Consider the following 18633-nt stretch of genomic DNA (forward strand, 5'->3'; position numbering starts at 1 on the left):
CGGACAAGTTGTGCAACCTCACTATTTTCCGGATCCTTGTCACGACCAATGATGAATTGTACAGTTCCCGATGTGTTTCTCAACACAGACGCTGCATACACTTGGGTCACACCCACCAAAGAATTACCATCCACTTCAATGATTTGATCGTTAACTTGAATCCGTCCATCTCGGTGAGCCAGCCCATTGGGCGTGATGGTCTTGATGAAGATGCCGAGTTTTTCCAGACCTGCATCCGCACCAACACCCATGCCAATGATGCTCAGACCTAATCCGTCCTTGCCTTTGTTCAGATTCACCGGAAAGGTGTCCATTTTCTCCACCCGTTTCTCAAGCTCATATTCCGCCGATGCGGCCACCGGATCCACATCTTCATTTCGACGATCGTATTCGTCGACGCCGAAGGTGGAAAACTGGCGAATTCCTTCGGTCGAGAACCGCAGCTTACCCGGGGCCTTGTAGAAATTGTCTGGCAATCGTTCACGGGCCGAGCTCTCGTCAATAGCTGCGATTTCAAACCAATAATGACCGTCAGAGAAGTAGTGAACCCCACTCTTTTGGTCGTGGTGCACTTCGTGGATCTTCTCGGGTACGAAACCTGTCGCAATTCCCGACGCGTTAGACTTGGTCTTGGTTTTGGGTTGCTGAACAGAAGATTCATCTGACACATAATCTGAGCTGGCAGGCTCTTGAGACTTGGAACGGTAGACCAAACTGTCCAGCTTATCCAGAGCCGATCCAGTTTCAGGAAGATGAGTGTCCACCTCGTGTTTCGTGGATGCTGTTAAGGTGTAAGATTCGATTGAACTCCCAATATCGGACGAGATGCCATGTTCCTCTTCTTTGGACTCAAACGGAAGGGGTGGTAGCTCTTTATCCGGAGGCGACAGTAAGGCCACGACCTCCTTGGCTTGCTCATCAGAGAGCCGCTTCTCGCTCAGTTCTGTGCTCAGCAACTTCTCCGCCTCAGTGGGTGTCATGTTGTCGACGGAGCCATCAATGGAAGCGTCTGGAGGGAAAGCAGTGGAATTGCGATCATTCGGTCCGCCCATAGTAATGGGTGTGTTCCGAAAACCCCCTTCATTGTATCCAATTTGACCACTGGAAATGGTGGGATCAAACTGAATCTCATCTTGAAAGTCGTCGCTTTCAGAGGACCCGGAATCGATGCGCTCCCGACTCTCATCATGGTTGAGTCGAATAACGGTCGTACTGGCCTTGCTAGAGCTTTTATCACTGTTATCATCGGGGGAGAAATTCTCGCTGGCAGCCAGACTCGCAGGAGGTCTGTACCTTGAAGACAGATTGAGCCTGGTTGGTTTTTCGACCACGATTCGATTCACGGCCTCAGCCATGTTGACCTTGAAAGCGGGAGTATCTGGGTTCTTTTGACTCCCCGATAAAGTGAGCTCGTCCTCTTCCTTTACTAAAGCTTCCGAAAGGTCTTCATCCACAAATGGAATGGAGCCCTCAATCCGAGTTCCATTCGATCTGGAGCTGGAGCTGGAGCTGGATTTGGATGAGTTTGAAGTGGATGACGCATCACTTGTTCGACGCTTAGGACCTTCTAAAAGTTCTTCAATTTCTTTCTCGTCAATGACATCTACCCCAGAGGTCAGTTTCTCGAACTCCTCCTCAAACTTCTGGCTTTCGGCAGGTTCGAGGCTGCGAAACAGTGCGGTCTCGTCAATGGGCGGCTGATCCTTCGACTGAAGCGCAAGCTCACATTTTTGATGTTGCTGGTTGGCATCACTTTGAATCTGGGTGTTGCGGGTTTCTACCACTTCACACTTTGTTGTCACATTTGGATTACTTGCGGATACTTCATAGATTCTGGTTTGATTGGCCGAGGAGGATGAATCAGAGCTCACCAATGACGACAACTCACTTTCATCACCCATGAGTTTATTGGAACGGAGGTCATCCAACGATTTGAATTCGAACTCTGACGAATAAGGATGGTGATTGTTACTGTTACTGGCACTATTATTGGTCATAGTTGCACTGGAAGTGGATACTGCAGCAATTCTGGTTGTCGTTGTTATCGAAGCTGTCGCCGTGTAATGTTGGTCTTGAACGGGCTCGTTTTGGCCCTGGTGATGATCCGCACCCTTGCTGAACGAGAATTTTTTCACTATATCTGGCGTGGGCTTAGGCGACACTGGTGGAGGTCTGGCTGCAGTGGTGCTTTGGATTTCTGAAATGGCAAAGAGAACAAAAACCACATTAGACACTCATCATTCACAATGACTTGATCCATCTTGGCATGGAGGCGAAATGGCCCACCTGTTCTCAAGAGGGCCAGAAATCATTTCTTTTGCGTGAATTTCTCACAATGAACTGGCTGAGGGGACAATTCTAAACCGGCGAGTAGGAAGAACGAGACCATTTGGAGTTTTCGTTCGGTGAACCTTCCGAACAGTTTGTTAAAACAGATTTGAAGACTGACGGCACTTCGATGATCAGCGTTACAACACATCGTTCGCAAAGCAGCGGTTGGCCGTGAATAAAGGAGAAGATGGCGAGGAGGATGGTGATCACCATAATTATCATGCCGACAACAATAATATTGATGAAGCTCAAACCCGCCCGCACATACAATTTCGCAAACAAGGCCATAGAAGAACATCCAAAAAGCTTTTGAAAATATGTCAATTCAAAGTGTCCAATATGTCGCATCGGCTTTTGATGATCAACCCCAGCTGATCATATCATACCATTTAACCTCTATTTTTTTAAACCGATAGCTAATGTTACATACGATGGAACATTGTATATTTTGGTATTGGCATTCCAGAGAATTTGGTCTTCTCATAAAACTAACCAAAGCTTCTCTCTCACCTCTCTGGTTGTCTCTGAAATATCGGTAAAGCAGACGCAGAACATGTATTTCGTCATTAGCCATGCTCCCTTCTATGTAACTACCTCACAACCCACCAACCAGTCAACAGAGTCATCCGGAGTGAATCCAGAGGTATGCAACGCTCGCCCCGAATCAAAGTTTTCAATGTTCAACTGAAGAAGTAACACCACGCAAGCAAGCAAGCAAGCAAGTAACTTCTACCGTACGGCGTAGTTGAAGATAAGCGTCATCCTGATCGTCTTCGTCATTGATAAGTTTAGGAAGTAGATTTTACGGATCGGTTGTGTGGTGAGTGAATATAAACTATATTTGCGGTTCACAACCTCTTCTACTATCGGGGATAGAAATCCGCGAAATCCAAAGTCATTTCACCAAATGTCCTTCGTGGTAAACAGAGCTTCAGGCTGTTATCTTTGTTACTTGGTTTACGAACAATTGGCGTTACTACAAAGAAGGAAGCAACCAAAAACTTTCTTTTAACAAGGCGTCGGATAGCATCGCACACTCTCCTCCAAAAAACCGACATAATCGCCAAATAAAGTGGTTTTCAATCAGCTTTTGTGTGAAGTTTCCATACCACTCTTCACTCCATTATCACCGAAAGATTGCCGCTAACACACACGCACTCTCGCAAATTGTATCCGTATCTCTCCTCTATAATTTGGCTCAGCAAGGTGTACACTACATGTAACTAACTTACTTCTAAAAACTCCATTGCCAAAACAGTTAACAGTGAATCATAGATCACACAGCCTCTCACAAACGTTGCCATCATCATAATCATCTGGGTACGGCGTTCAAGGTAACAAAGAAGAGGCCAAAAAGTGCAACATATTTCCTTTATCTGAATTAACACCTCGTAAATACCAATGAACTCGTTACCTTCGAATTTACTCCGGAATGAGGACACTTTTCCGGTAGTGTTGGGCGTGGCAGTCTTGGCACTCATTCCAGATGTGGACGAGTGCGTATTTGATGATCCTGATCCGAGTGGCGAGGGCGAGTCCTTAGATTTGGGGCTATGAACGGGCGACAGGGATGGTTCTTTTGAGTCGCCTTCAATCTTGTCATCACTAGAAAAAATAGCCAAAAATGAAACATTACACCAAGAGGGTGACAAAGGCACGGCAAATTGTAAAGTGACATATCAGGTTTCGAGACCAAGTGTGCAAGTCTACTGGAATATTTGGAATCTGCGGGCATCCGTACAATTTTGGAGGACAGCGGAAACACAAAGAATATGAAAATATTCATTAACTCACCTCATCGATAAGTTGTCGTCGGGAGAACGAGTAGGCGACTTTTTCCAGTTTCGGATATAATCCTCGATGGAGTCTGATGCGTTCGAGGCAGTTGCACTCAAGGGTCGGCGATCGCCTGGCAAATCCAAGTTCGCAGATGGGGATGGCTCTTCAATGACCGGAGTTGTCAGGGTGGGATTTGCCGATTTTGCAGGCACCTCCTTGACATTCGACGAAAGCAATGAAGGGGCGTTTCCACTTTTAACACTGATTCGTCTGGAAGAATCCACACTTTCGCTCGCCGTATCTGTGCTGTCATTGTTGCTGTTATTGTTGCTTGGGGTAGACACATTCAAAGACACATCACCATTGCTGCTATTACTGCACTTGATCTGATTCTGATTGGTGTTCATCCACGGTCTTTGAACCCGTTTCACAGGATGATGGTCCGGCTGTTCCGTTTTAGTCTGGCCCAACTCATTTTGCTTTTGTTGGAATGACAAACGACGACTCTTGACCAGGCCGACAGTTTCGGCCAATCCATTCTGATAGCTGGATGACGATGGCAAGGAACTATTGAGGTTCCCATTCATGTGACTGCCAACCCCTTCTGTTGTGGGTGAGGGGGTACTCTTAGCTCGGCTTGGACTTCGATCATTGTTGGACATTGTAGAAGCACTTAAGGGGCTGGATGACCGGGATCGAAAATAGGCCGAACTTTGTTTGAAGCCCATGTCAACCACACCTCCACCTCCCATCACATCACTTCGGCCCACACTAGAAGAACGGGAGGTGGGACTGGAGCTCCCCTTCTTGGGTGGAAGGGTGGAATTGTCCAGCTCCTCTGCACTTCCCATCTTCTCAAACATGGCTCGAGCCGTGTTAAACCTAGCATGATGACTTTCTGTCCTCGAGACGGGTTTCTTGGGAGATGATCGAAGTGGAGAGATTCTTTCCGAGGAGCTTCGGTCTTCAGATACCTCGGAAGGGGCCCGACTCGGATTCTTGACAATGATCTCGGAGGTCTTCCTACTGTTGTTCAAGCTTATCGACGACCCTGCTTCGGCCTTCTTCGCAGGGTCGGAAGAAGAGGAAGACGGGCGAACTGATGAGGTCGAGTGAGTGACTGTCGGAACCGAGGGGGCTGTGGTAATTGTGGAGGAATTGTCCACGCTAGATTTCTGCTGAAAGCGACTAGCAATGAGAGATACATGACCCTCTTTGACAGGCTTGGCAATCAGAGGGGAGCTCTCAGCCAAGGAATGGCTACTCCGATTGGGCTGAGGTTTCATCTGCAAAGAAGCCAAGGGCAATCGTGAAGTTAGAGATTGATGGCGGATAGTGGGCGTACATCCTTTAAGTGGGGCTCGTCTTTATCAGGAAGGAGAATTATCAGCCATTTTTCCCATCTGTATACCTTAACCATGGAATCAGATAAAATTGATAAGAATTGTTCAAATATGATAAAACTCTTTGTTGGCAAATGATAGATCAAACAATTTAAACGTTCCAGTAACTTTTTTTCCAGTCTTAAACATCCGGGAAGTTTCGTATCTTAGTGTATTTGATTAAAAAAGACCCTTTCAAATTTACAGAGGTATGGCATTTTAATAGTATGCCTATGAGACAAAATTGAAAGGTTGTCCTGATTTCAGAGTGAATTGCTGGAGTCACTTACAACGTCCTTGTTGCCTTCAAAGGTGGATCTTCTTTGAAGAACTGACGGGGCGTGTCCGGATGAGGATGTCGACGAGGATGCGAGACTGGTTGTCGTGGTTGTGGTGGAAGATAAGCTTTGGTGGATGAAGTGGTGGTGTTGGTGTTGGAGGTGCGAACTTGGATGCCTAAGACCTGGAGGGCTACGAACCTCGGTGTGAACTGAAGTCATGACCGTTATGCCTGAAATTGATTGCAAAGAAAGTATTTTAGGCTACATTTTGTTATGAGTCAGTATGTAGTTATTTGTTTAGTGCGCTCAAGCAAACGATATCTCTCAGCCGCGAAGCCGTGATATGTTCATATCAACATATTTAGAGAGCTCAGCATTTCCCTGATTAGGATTTGTATATGTAGAATGCATTCAAACATAAGGGGTCGAAATTTGAAGAAATCCGATGGCGGCCTCTGAATCACACGCACGGCATTCACAGAATCATAGATAAGATGTATGCAAAAACACGAAGTTGCTACACGAAAAACTAAATCCAGAATAATTTGTTGCGAGGATACGCTAGTACTGTTGCTTTTGTCGTTGTTGTTGTTGTTGTTGTTGTTGTTGTTGTTGTTATCATCAAGGTCCCTTTTCTGAAAAGAGGATCCTTATCTAACATAGTGTTGGCAAAAAGAGGCACGCCATTCACGTTCTGGTCTTGTAAGCCAGTTATGTGACACATTACCACTATAATACAAGACAGTTGCTTCGAACCAAAATCTTCTAGGAATGGATTATTCTCAAAAATGATGAGCCATTTATATCTCATTGAAATATCAAGCAATCCGCTAGATCGATATGGTATAGTTTTGGTTTATCAAGATAAAGCTAAAAAATCACAAATGAATGGCAAGGCAATATTAGGACTCTCAAATCCTCTCTTCCGATATCGAAACTTGTTATCCAGTTTTTAGTGGAATATATCAACCTGAATTAGAACCAGAACCCCTGCCAACGTTGAGGGTCGATTTGGTAAAATTCGTGCATTTTTCATCAAAGAATGAGTGATGCTTCTATCGAAATTGGATATTGATTAGCTTTCTCTGACCTGATCAGCAACCAATCATGGGGATACGCTTTGATGGCATAAACACATCGCAGTTTAAGGTCAAATGTTACGTTTATGTACTAAGGAAAACATTTCATCAGGTTCTTATACTGTATAACTTGGTGATCGCTAGTTCAAATGAGTTTGTCGCATTTGGCAAACAGAGATGAACAAAATTGGTATCGGCTGGTAAAAGTTTGTTCTAAAATGGAATAATTCCCAAGTTGTTTTTTGTGAGCCCAAAATGTAACCCCAGGCTGCACGTGAACACTATGCCAAGTCCACTCGCACCTTTCATTCACCTGATTGATCTATTAGCATTCAGACGTGTGCTTTGTGACCATCCAAAATGAAAAGCCAAACGAATTTCAATCATTTCTATCCCACGCAGAATTCAATTATCCCAAAATGAGTAGTTTAGAAGTGTTTGCTAATCGTTTAGATCTTTAATCGGACGTGAAAAGTATCTTTTTCTCCTTAAGATGTTTGCCGATATTATCTTGAGAGAGATTTGAAGTCCATTTTCGTCTCGGTCTTGGTCCAAGCACCACCAAACATTGGACAGTTTATGTGGAAAGTAGAACGAATCCGAAATCTAGCCGTTTTCGGCACAATTTCCAGACTGGGATTAAGTATGACACAATTAATGTGCGACTTCAAACACGGGGGTACAACAATGAAATGTTCAGAAAATTTCCCCCATATCATGGGAACAAATTTCTGCCCTAAAGTCAAACAAACTTTCATTGCCTGAGTACAAACTGACATGGTTGGTCTCAAAACCCTCCCGACGTACATAGTCGTACCAGTTGTGCATTGTACACACCAGTCATCCATCCATCCATCCATCCATGTACAGTATGTAGTAGGTAGGGGTGCCTGTGCACTAGCAAACCTTGTAAACAACTATGAGGCACTTTCATTTCACGAACCTGACATTCGAAACCAGCCGACCACGTTCACTATAACGAGGATCAAGTCGATTTAATTGGTTTGCAAAGCTTCCTATACTCTTCATTCGGCTGAACAAAATAGATTCTTTGCTAAAACTCCTGTCAAAGAGAAAACCCCGCCTAGTGGTAGAAGGCTTTTTCTTGAGCCAACATTGTTGCAAAACATGTAACACCCAACCACATTAATGTTTTTCCTGATTATCTTAAGCTTGCCGACAGTACTGGACCCAATAGTTTGAGCTATCATCATGGTTGCGGAAGGTGAACCCCATTATTTGGCACACAGCACTTTCAGGTCGTACCAGTACCAACTTCCAGCATCCAGCATCCAGCATTTGACAGAGACGCTAGCCCATGTAACCACAATAACCCCAAAGAAGAGACTGGCCTTCCGCCTCGTTTTCTCGCATGGAAAGGTGAGGAAGAATGAAAGACGAGGAGTGGATAGATGAAGTCCTTGTAAGAATAAGCAGATGAACAGTGAACATTTGACCTGGATAGGAACCATACCACAGAACGGACAACCAACGTGGTGCCTTTGCCTTGAATGCATGCACCAAGTGCATAGTACAGCGCTGATGTCAAGGTCCAAGCCAAAGAGAGACCACATTTTTTTTTCTCGTTTCCACGTACATTGCCTTCTAGAAAACGGCTGCATGCCAAGAAATACAGTGTTAAGCCTGGGAAACGATCACTGATTTTAGATGCCTAGCTTTAAGGTAGAGAGGAAAGACCAAAGAGGATTCTAGAGGGTTTCGCATTTCTTCCCTCGTCATCTTAATCTCGCTTGGTCAAATATTAACAATAACTTTTTTGTTCGAACACTCTCAGTCGTTCCTTAGACTCAACATGTGAACGTCGAGGATGGAAAACTCACAGATCAAAACTTACCCTGTAGGTTATTACATGGAAAGCGAGAGCAATGTACGAAAATATTATTCAAAGAAGACGGCTTAGCGATCACCGAAAAAAACCTATCAAGCAATAAAGCAAGACCCACAGAAGAAGTAAAACAATATTTGAACAATCTCATTTGAAGACTTGAAGACGCTACATGGACTACTTTTCTCAAAGTGCCTGATGCAAATTAGCCAATCTAAAAACGGCGGTGATTCGTCCTCCTGCATTGGCTTGTGATATATACAGTACAATACATATGGAACTTGCTACGTATCTGACCAGCAATGCTCCTTCGGGAACATAGTTTGACTTGTTGTGAACCCGTGCTGCACTTTGAAAAATAGCATATTGTTCCTTTTCAACCAGGTTGCGAGTGGCTTCTAGACATCCTGGTATCTCATCAATGGAGAAATGAAACGAGTTATCCTAGTCCTGCTTTCCATCTCTAAGAGGCCACTTTAGCTGGCCTATCATTATTGCAAAATGTGAGTGAGGGCATGGGTATCTGGATCAATCATCTAAATTGGAGGATATCTAGCCCTGGGTATTTCACTCTCCTCTTCTCGTTCCCAAAACGCATGATCTCAGCCAAGCAGTTTTCATTTCCGACTGTTTTATCTACTAACACGACAAAAAAGCTCATTTTGATTTAGCCAGATGTGCTCAAGCAAGAGGTGGCGGTGGTGATTATGGCAGTGGAAGTATTAGTAGTGCCTAGTAGAACGTAAACTAGGTAGGAGCTCAAAGTGATACCAGTTGGATAGATGAATTGAGTGGCTGTACAGGTTGCCTGTTGAGGGGGTGAAACGTAGCAGGCCTAACCTGAATATCTTCGTGATGTCCAATTGAATGGGATATGCAAGCGCAGACAAGGTAGTGGCCCTGGCGAAATCCCACCAATAATACATACACATTGAGCCTTTGAAAAACGCGTGGTTGCATGCATCAAGGAGGGACGGAAGGAGCGTGATAGATCATCAAACCATAGCACCAACGGAATTGATCCTCGCGTAGTTCAGTAGGGAATAAAAGCGAAAGTGCCTTGTAATCTCTCAAAAGCACTGCCAGGCCTACTAATACATGCGTATGCCACACCATCAGGCAGTGTGAGTAATTTAGGTCTACCATCAAGATCGCGCTAATCTTATCTGTTATCTCACTTGTGAAAACTCTTTCACCGAAAACGGGTTCTTGATTGGCAAAGCTGGCAAATATTCGTCTCTTCAAAACAAATGGGCGACCCTGTTTACAGGCTCGTTCGGCGGTTATGTAGGACAGATGAAATGAGAAATTGATGATGGGCTGGTGGCTTGAGTCAGAGAAATATCGAAAGTAAATTGGATATCAGTGCATCACAAGTCTTAACCTTGCTCGAACACTACTTGCCAATCAAAGAAATCTGACGAACTAGAGCGGACAAAATCCAAATAAATCGCTCCATGAAATACGAATCTGATCTTTCTAATGAACTTATGTGTCTTTCCTGGATTATAAAACCGAGCCTAAAGCTGCATACGATCACTTAGAGCTAGTTAGGCACCAGAAATACTACATAGAGTGCCATGGACTCTCAAGACGATCGTTGTAATCATTCATACACCCTTGAAAACCCTTAGACACTTTGATAAGTAGCTGAATGCAACGCAAGTCTCCTATACAAGAAAGAGAACAAAACAAAGAGCATTTCCCCTTTTGGCAGGTGAGAAACGGGAACCCCGACAGAATATAAATCGCAACTATTCGGACGTACACACTACCGAATGCGAGCCATGCATTACACAGCACGGTTCTTAAGTTGCTATTCTCCTTTTTTCAATTTTGCTCTTGAGACTTTGGATGACACTTTTAGAAAAGAACTTCTTTTTTTAAAACAAATATAGTCATTTGTGAGTCAAAAAAGGAATTTAAAAAGAATTTAAAGATGAATCGATACAAACTCAATTAGAATCATCTTTAAGCTTAGCTTGGCAACTCTGTTTCATTTTTTTCATGATCATACGTGTACTTGGAGAGTGCTTCGCTATCACAATAGGAATGGTCCTGTTTTTTATAAGGATTGGCCATTTGGTAATGTTCGTCCATAGTTTTAAAATGACTGAGTGACCTTTTTGAGTCACATTCGACTTTTTTAGAAATCAAAAAAGGTTCGTTGTTCTTTCATGACATCAACAAGTATCATCAAAGGTTTTAAGAGCGTAGTTGAAACATATCAAATGGCAATTGAAGTACCGTGACAACGGAGGAAAAGCTTCACAAAACGATTACAGTAATACATGATGTACTTTTTCATCACCTTGCACTTCCGAATTGAAGTTGCTTCAAAAAGGTTCTCCCAATGATGTGCTTAACTGTACACGAGGCTTACATTCTCAAGCATTCCTTTAGCACACTAATGAGGAACGGGGGATTGAGAAGCGACGACAAAATAGCAAACTGAATTCATTAACGACAAGGAAAGAGCAGCAGACGGCTTTGAGTTTTGGGTGTCTTGGGTAGTTGAGGTGTTAGTCAAACAAAAAACAAAGGCAACTTTTTTATGAGCTTCCATAAGCTTTCATTGGTACCTCCCACACCAGATTACGATGCTTTGTGAGCTGTCTGATCGTCGGTCTATTCTGTTCATAGAGACAGTAGGCTGAGAGACAAAGCAAACCATGACCCTGTTGAGACTGGTCGGACATGAAATGTAATGTATTCTTAAATTGAAAATGATGGGTTATGAAAAGCCGCAATGCCGAGGATGCTAATATACGTACTATTAACGGAGCGGAATGACCAAAAAACAAAGCTTCTTCCGGAGTGAATAGACACGATGCTAGGTTGAGATTGATCTCACCATAGAGACTGATTCTACTCCGAAACGAAGAACTCCTTAAAATGGAAGGAAACACTTTTCGAAGGTTTTGATCTCGTACGCGATTGGTTTTTTTTGATCGCAATTCGAGACTGACGAATTTATCTCCAAAGAATCTGTTGTTAACAAAGTAGCGCCAGATTTTGATAAGATTAATCAGTTGAATGTTCGTCTGATGAGGAGAAAAATATCAGAGAAACCTTCTCTTTTGTCTAGGGTTTACCATTTTTGGGTAAAGTGACTAGGCGACGTTTCCATTGTACGAAAGAATAGCAAGTTTGGGCTCGTATTAACAATATTGATACACACCCAAGGGTTGGTATACCTTCTTGATCCTATTGGCTGCAACGTCGTTTTTGCTGAATAATGTGAAATAATTTGCTGCGCTCGAATGAACGAGCTAACAACCATTCGAAAAGAAAATCTTTTTCATTTTGAAAAGCTTCCTTTCGCTAGAGATTTCACCCTAGCTATGACACCGATTAACTACGGGGAAGATTTTCCTTCTAGTTCTGTCAATGACGGGCCTGGATCGTACTTCGTTACATAAGACAGGCTATTTGCGGTCTGTCAGTCCAAGAAAGAAGTCAAAGACAAAGTGATTCTTTCCATCAACAATTCTGAAATTTTTCTTTACGATGCCACGAACATCCCAAATTTGTGATTGGCCAGTCATAACTCAAAGCTTTTTCGAGCATTAGTCACTTCAAACCCAACGTCGGGTTTCAGTTTCGACGAATTGCAATCGCCAGGAGTTCTTTGAGAAGGAAGATTGTCGCACTGAGCCATGGATCGCTTCCCTCCAAAGAATTTAAGATTATGTGAAAGTTGATCATCTGATTGTGAAATGAGTTTTCCGTTCATTAACTCGTGCGGTCTAACGTCTAAATGCCGCCCAAGACGATGTTGGCAATGAAGTGGATGAAGTGGAGGGATGTGCAATGCGGAACAGGAAATCCCCCTGAAAAATCTTCGTTTGTGCCTCTCCTAAGATGCCTTGTTTTCATAATAATTATAGCCTTGTGATTAGCTTAATCAAGTAAAACAAACACCTTGGACATTTTGAGCTTTATATTCCCATGGCTAAAGGACCCGTCTTTTGCACGAATCAACTCGCTTTCAATTCTTGCCTTCAAAGTGGTTCGGTGGCTGCCTGAGGGCAGGTGGTGAGAAAACTTTGCCTTTACGTCAATTTTTCACCAATTTTCTCGACTCACTTTCAAGTGAAAGTCTGGCTCCTAGCAATTGCCGATTTGTTGATACTTTACTCATACGTCCAGGGGTTGCAATGATATCCCGCAAGTGCACGTCTCATCATAGAACTTAGGAACAGGACTCATTACTCAAATTGAGGCGTGTCAGCTCTAAACGGACAATCCTCTATTCCTGTCTAAATGAAAATTTTAGTGACTCACTCGAGTCGTTCTGGCCACCTCATTGCCGCCATTACTTAACCAATCTTCGTCAACGGTAGATCCACCTTGGACACAGAGCGCAACTTTATTATCATATCAGTTAGGAAGGGAAGTTAACCTCAAATGATGACCTTAGCTTAAACCAACTCCACTCTACGTCGAGTTGCCAGCCAATACCTTTTTAAGACTGGGAGGAGGAGGAGGAAGAGGAGGAGGAGACAGGATAGGGGTTGGAGATGAATGAATGAATCTACGTTTAAAATCTTGATGGCCTCGTAACGAACACACATTCAAGGACAACACGTGCCAAATGAGTCCAATGTGAACAAACGAGGAGGATATGGTAGTTGTGAAGTCCAAGAAGAAGCCTTTAAGTGCAGCTGAAACCCGAGAAGTCAAGCGGAATCCTTCTTTCCTTTTTGCACTTCGTTGGACTCATTCTTCCAATGAATTTAGTGGACCAATTTGTCTGGGACGATCCATGAATTTGAAAATCCTTGAGCGAGCCATGGGAGGGAATCAAGTTAGACACACTTTGTTGCTTACATTTGTAGTATTCTTTCATGGTTTACTTTACATTTTGTCAACCGCGAACAAGTGTTCTGAAGGTTTTTTTTCCCGATCCTCATTTGTCAAAGCCTTGTAACTGCTTAATCAATTTAAGGGTAGCTACACAATTGCAGTACTGGAAATCGTCCGAAGACACAATGGCGCTATCTTGGCACATTAGGATATGGAGACGGAATTTCATTTTGCCACAGGCAGGTGGAGGAGACCCTCAAAAGGGGCTCTTTAAATACAAAAGAAATTTGAATCCTTTCACTTCTCGAACCTGAGGCCTGGCTCGTTAAGCTTTGGAAGAAGAAATAGGACAAAACGTCAATCGTTAAATGAGAGAGCACACAACCTCTTTCACGAGAACGGGCATACTTTTTTGAATTAGCATGACAAAAAAAAATATGCAATAACGAAGCCCTGTACGTAGAATTTAGGGATGCATGAGATTCTTTTGACTTTGCTCTGGCTTTTGATCAAGCCTGCTGTCAAATTTAGATTTCTTAACCAGATTGAATGGCCAGCTCCAATTAGACTGGAACCCGACCAGGTGGCAAGTGATCACTGAATACGCCGAGGGGTTGGACCATATTGATGCATGCAATCATCTAATCGTTCGTTATTAGACACTCAATGGTCAAACTGTAACTGAACAGATTCCGAACCAAAACAAGCCCACGAGTCCTGGCTTGAAGGTCGCACTTGTTAATTACCATACGGTGAAGTCGTCATTTGGTCAACTGGAATTTGCCAGATGAATGCAAGGATCTATTGGAAAAGTTGTCTTCCTAGCACTGCCGAAAATGAAGAAACCACGACATACTCATACTCAAGCATTTGGGCCAGATTTGACGAAGACAACTGGGTAGGCCAGTGAGTGTTTCGATTAGAAAACTCAGTTTCATTCAAACATGTTACTTCCGTGCGGTTTTGTATGGAAAACTGAAGCAAAGCAAATACCCCCTCGTCGTCATTTTGTTTTCTTCACTCTCGTCGCACTTCAAAGGAAGTGTACTACAGTCAATTTCTAGTTTGAAGTCCAGGGATTTTTTCCTTCGGCATTTGCTACTAACATGCAAGACGAGAAGTTTAAGAAAACAGAAAGAAATCACTGACTTTTAAGGAAGCCGGAGTACTACTCCCCCGCGTTTAAAGTAGCTTCTAGCTTCGTCCCAATCTTTCTGTAGAATAGCAGTTTGAATTCAACTTCAAGTTCAACATGGATTTTTGTAGATGGGCGGGAAAAGAAACTAACTTACTGTAAATCTTCAAATCCAGATGGAGACGAGAAGCAGACAAGAGAGTTTAGTCAAGAAGAACAATTTTGTAGCGGTACAATCTCATCACGGCAGTAGACCGTAAAATGATAATACACCATTGGATCGAGTAGATCAGTGCAACAAAGCAGTACCTCCACTGATCAAACCGTGGCGGAAGTCACATTTTCTGACAAGATTTTTCGCGTTGTCCAGCCATTTTCTGTACATTTCTCAGCACAGCGTAATTGTCAATCTCAATTTGGGAGCATCAGTCAAAATGACTTGCAACACCGTCCGACCAAAAGCTAATTTCTCAGATGTAGGTGATGAGCATTACCACATCACATTATTGGTATCAAGATGGAAGCATATCATTCTTCAATGGATTTTGATGTCCGACAAAACGTAGTGTATGACATAAATGTAGGACCTTCATTTTTTAACAACGTACCCCACTTCTCATTCCGGTTTGTCCCTGAAAGACAATGTACAGTATTCCATTGTTGATCCGATTTCGGCCTGTTTGGTGATTTGATTTTGGGATCGCGTACCGGCTTAACGATCTTGTAATCTTGAACAGTAATCTAGAGATTCCAGTTACAAATTCCAAAACAGAGCCCATTTTCAAAACCAAGTTAGAAAAAGAGGACCTCTCATCAAAATTGCTTCGTTCAAACGATAAGTAAAAAGCCACTCAGTCTTGCCCAACATTTTTCAGTTGAAGACTTCGGAGGCAAAGTAGATGATCGTTGTAGTACATTACTCTTGTTCATACGAATGAAACACTCAAATTCAAGAGAAACAGCTAATCGCCATCCGTCATTATGACGAGTGAGTTATAAGCTTTCCATCCAGACTTGCAACACGCCCTTGCACGCGGGAGCAATATGGTTTGGATGGTTTGGCAAGGCAAAGCGTAAAACGAGGCATGGTGCGAACAACATCAGAGTGAGCCACGATAGGGAAGAACTCAAGTTCACGACGACCCCGAGAAGGTTCGCCATTCAAAAATGTCACTGTTGCAAATTAACTTATGCAAATTCATCTCTCCATTATGACCTCATCCCCTCTCTTGGCAACGAGCGATACAGATTAGCCAGCCCCCCGTCGACATCAAGGCATTCATTCATATTCTTCACATTGAAAATGTTAAGTCTGTTGTGGGTAGTAGTGGGTCATGCCAAGGAGCAAGTCTTTAAAGGAAGAAGAAACAACACAGAGGGTAGCACAAATCGGTCTAATTCCCCCTCTTCTTCTTTCCCCTCTATCTATCTCTCTCACTCACAACTCAGCCTTTACAGCACATAGGAAATACCCAATCTCACTTTCAAGTGCTTTGAGGTTGACTACGATTTCAAACTCTTTCCTTCCTGACCTGCCCTGATGGCAGGGATTCACCCTTCCCCCAAAATACTACCCACCCAGTGAAATTTCGTTCGAAAAACATGAAATCTGAATTGGGAAACAAGGTTGCTATTGGAGGAGCTCTCCTATCTGGGGTCACTCTAGAGAATTGTCGTTCTCTAAGTCACTTTTTCCTTGTTGTTAAAGCTCAAATTTAAGGAGCGAAGATGAAACCTTTCTTGGTGAGAGGTTGACAAGCTTTCTTTCAATTCGTTAGTTCAAATCCGGCTTTAATCAACGTTATTTTCCTTCTACATTTCACTACACATCCGACGGAATTTGGCAAGTTCTTACAAAGTAATTCTCTAGCCAGCCGCAAAGATGTAGTTCAAAGTGACGCTTTTTAAGTTAAAACAAAAAAAAAGAGTACCTACGTATGTCTTACCTTCATGGGTTCATCCAAAGCTAGGTTTCTCGGAACGATCTGGCAAATATTGGCACAAGGCATGATTCAACACTCTGAACAATTTTGATAATTATACTTTGCAGCCCATAAGAGTTGGCAGATCGCTTTGGCCTTTGCCTCTCGTTACACACTCGAATCACCGGACTCTTCGGAGCGCCTGCTGAGCTGTATTAGCATTCACCATCACTCGCCGATTCACGCCGTTCACATTCATTGCACAAAATAATCATAAAAAAAAAAACACATCACCACGAATTCGGGGCCCCATCTACGTGTGGGGTCCAGACGCTAGCTATCGTTTCCAAGAGCCAAGAGTGTTGATGAGAAGCCTCACAGCCTCGTGTCAACATTAAATGTCGGCAATGGCACTGGAAGATGGAAGAAGAAGGTCGGCAGCCTCATCTCTCTAACGGTGGCCTCGTTTTTATCGCATTTCTTTGGGTCTATCTGTGGCACGGTTTCAGCGTCTCTCTCTCTCTCTCTGTCACCTTCTGAGTTTGAGACCTTCACTCCACGAACTGGCCCAAAAGATCTGCTCCTTCTCGGCCTCGTCTTCCTCCTTCTCTTCAGTGGTGAGCGTGCGTGGAGTCTACTAGGCGTAAGTTGTGGTACCAGCCGCTCTCTTCTCGATCTTCGAGGTTGTCTCGGGTTGGCCTGTCTTCAGAACCGGGGAGAGGGATCCCAGCCAAACCCACCACCAACAACAACAGCAGCACGGACAGCAGGAACAAGAGCAGCAGAGAGAGAATCCGCAGCCAAGGCACTGGATCAAATTGCGAAAACCACCGGGTATGGTAGCATCCCTATCTTCTTGGGCCAGATGTACCGACCACTCGACTGGGTGTCACAACCGCAGCCCCCTGCCCTCTTGCCTCTTCACGCCAACTACTTGGACAGGGCCGGAGGAATCGGGATGTGTCCGTCAAGTGGATTTCTTGCGGGGACCACCACCACAACAAGAGCCTTGAGAGTCGGTGGTTCTGTGGGCCGGCGAATCTAACATGTTGGTCCGATAGTACGTACCACCCCCCTCCCGGAATCTTGGTACCACTACTCCTAGTAAATTCCACGTTCACTATGACCATGTTGGGCCATCCATCCGCTGTCGGGTGGTACAGACAATACGGTCGAGTCAATACGGCAGGCCAGGCCCTCGCCCTAGTCTCAGTGGAATGAACGAACGAGGGGAATAGTCACAAGAGAAGCAGGCTCGGAATTTGGCCCCTTACGCGAGATAGCAGGCGAAGAGTCCTTTCGTTGGAGGATGGTTGACTGGGTTGGAGGCCTGCTGTGGTAGTACTGCCGGTGGTTGTGAAATCTTGCTGGCGGTCGTGGTGTACCGACCGTGACTGCCTAAAAACAGCCAAACTGAGCGTTGGATGGATGGATAGATGGATGGACGGACGGACCGCGTGTTCACTGCCGACGAATGTGTTTCTAAACATTGGATTTTTTTCTCTTCTTCGTCGATCCTGGCATCGATCCTGGACTCCAGGCGGCGAGGTTAGCCAGCCTGCCTGCTGATCTTTGAAAAACTTTGAAGTTTTGTCCGCTCGATGGCACTGGCGTCGTTCTTCGTGTTCCCCAATCGAGAAGAACAAGAAAGAAAGTTAGAAAAGACAAGGCGAGCCTATCTATGCCACCCAGAGATGGGAAAAATCGAGATTATCGAATTTTGCCACTTTCTGCCACAAGTGGCTGAAAATGGCAGAAAATGGCAGAAAATGGCAGAAAGTGGCAGAAAGTGGCAAAAAAATGGCAGAAATTGCTGGAAGGTGGTCAAAAATGGCTGCCCGGTGTTTAGAATGACCGATCTTGATTCTAAAAGATGTCAAAGACAAGAAGGAATCATATGGGCTGGATAAGTTCTTGAAGTGTCTTTTTGCTACAAAGCATATTGCTATAGCATTGGCTGAAATGCAAAATGTTCCTCAAATATCGATATTTATACTGTTTTGATGGTTGATTGAATTGATAAAATTGTATCCATAGACCACTTGCAGCATCCAAGGCCTAGCCACAAC

The 18633-nt window shown here is 43.9% G+C and overlaps 1 protein-coding gene and 1 long non-coding RNA gene across 2 annotated transcripts in view; one reads left to right on the forward strand and one right to left on the reverse strand.

Annotated features, from left to right (window-relative positions):
* LOC131884711 (uncharacterized) overlaps nucleotides 1–17084 on the reverse strand; it is a gene marked incomplete in the record, with an annotated part of 24790 nt that extends 7706 nt beyond the window's left edge. Inside the window, 5 exon segments of the mRNA XM_059232571.1 lie at nucleotides 23–2197; nucleotides 3746–3936; nucleotides 4126–5396; nucleotides 5783–6003; nucleotides 16589–17084. Of these exon segments, the coding sequence (XP_059088554.1) occupies nucleotides 23–2197; nucleotides 3746–3936; nucleotides 4126–5396; nucleotides 5783–5992 (3847 nt within the window).
* Nucleotides 5441–5935, forward strand: LOC131884725 (uncharacterized). Its single transcript, XR_009373751.1, has 2 exons — nucleotides 5441–5701; nucleotides 5760–5935. It is a non-coding gene; the product is annotated as an uncharacterized LOC131884725 (long non-coding RNA).
* Nucleotides 17085–18633: the final 1549 nt, after the last annotated feature.

The sequence above is a fragment of the Tigriopus californicus genome, chromosome 8 (assembly GCF_007210705.1).
Source record: "Tigriopus californicus strain San Diego chromosome 8, Tcal_SD_v2.1, whole genome shotgun sequence".
NCBI lineage: Eukaryota > Metazoa > Arthropoda > Copepoda > Harpacticoida > Harpacticidae > Tigriopus > Tigriopus californicus.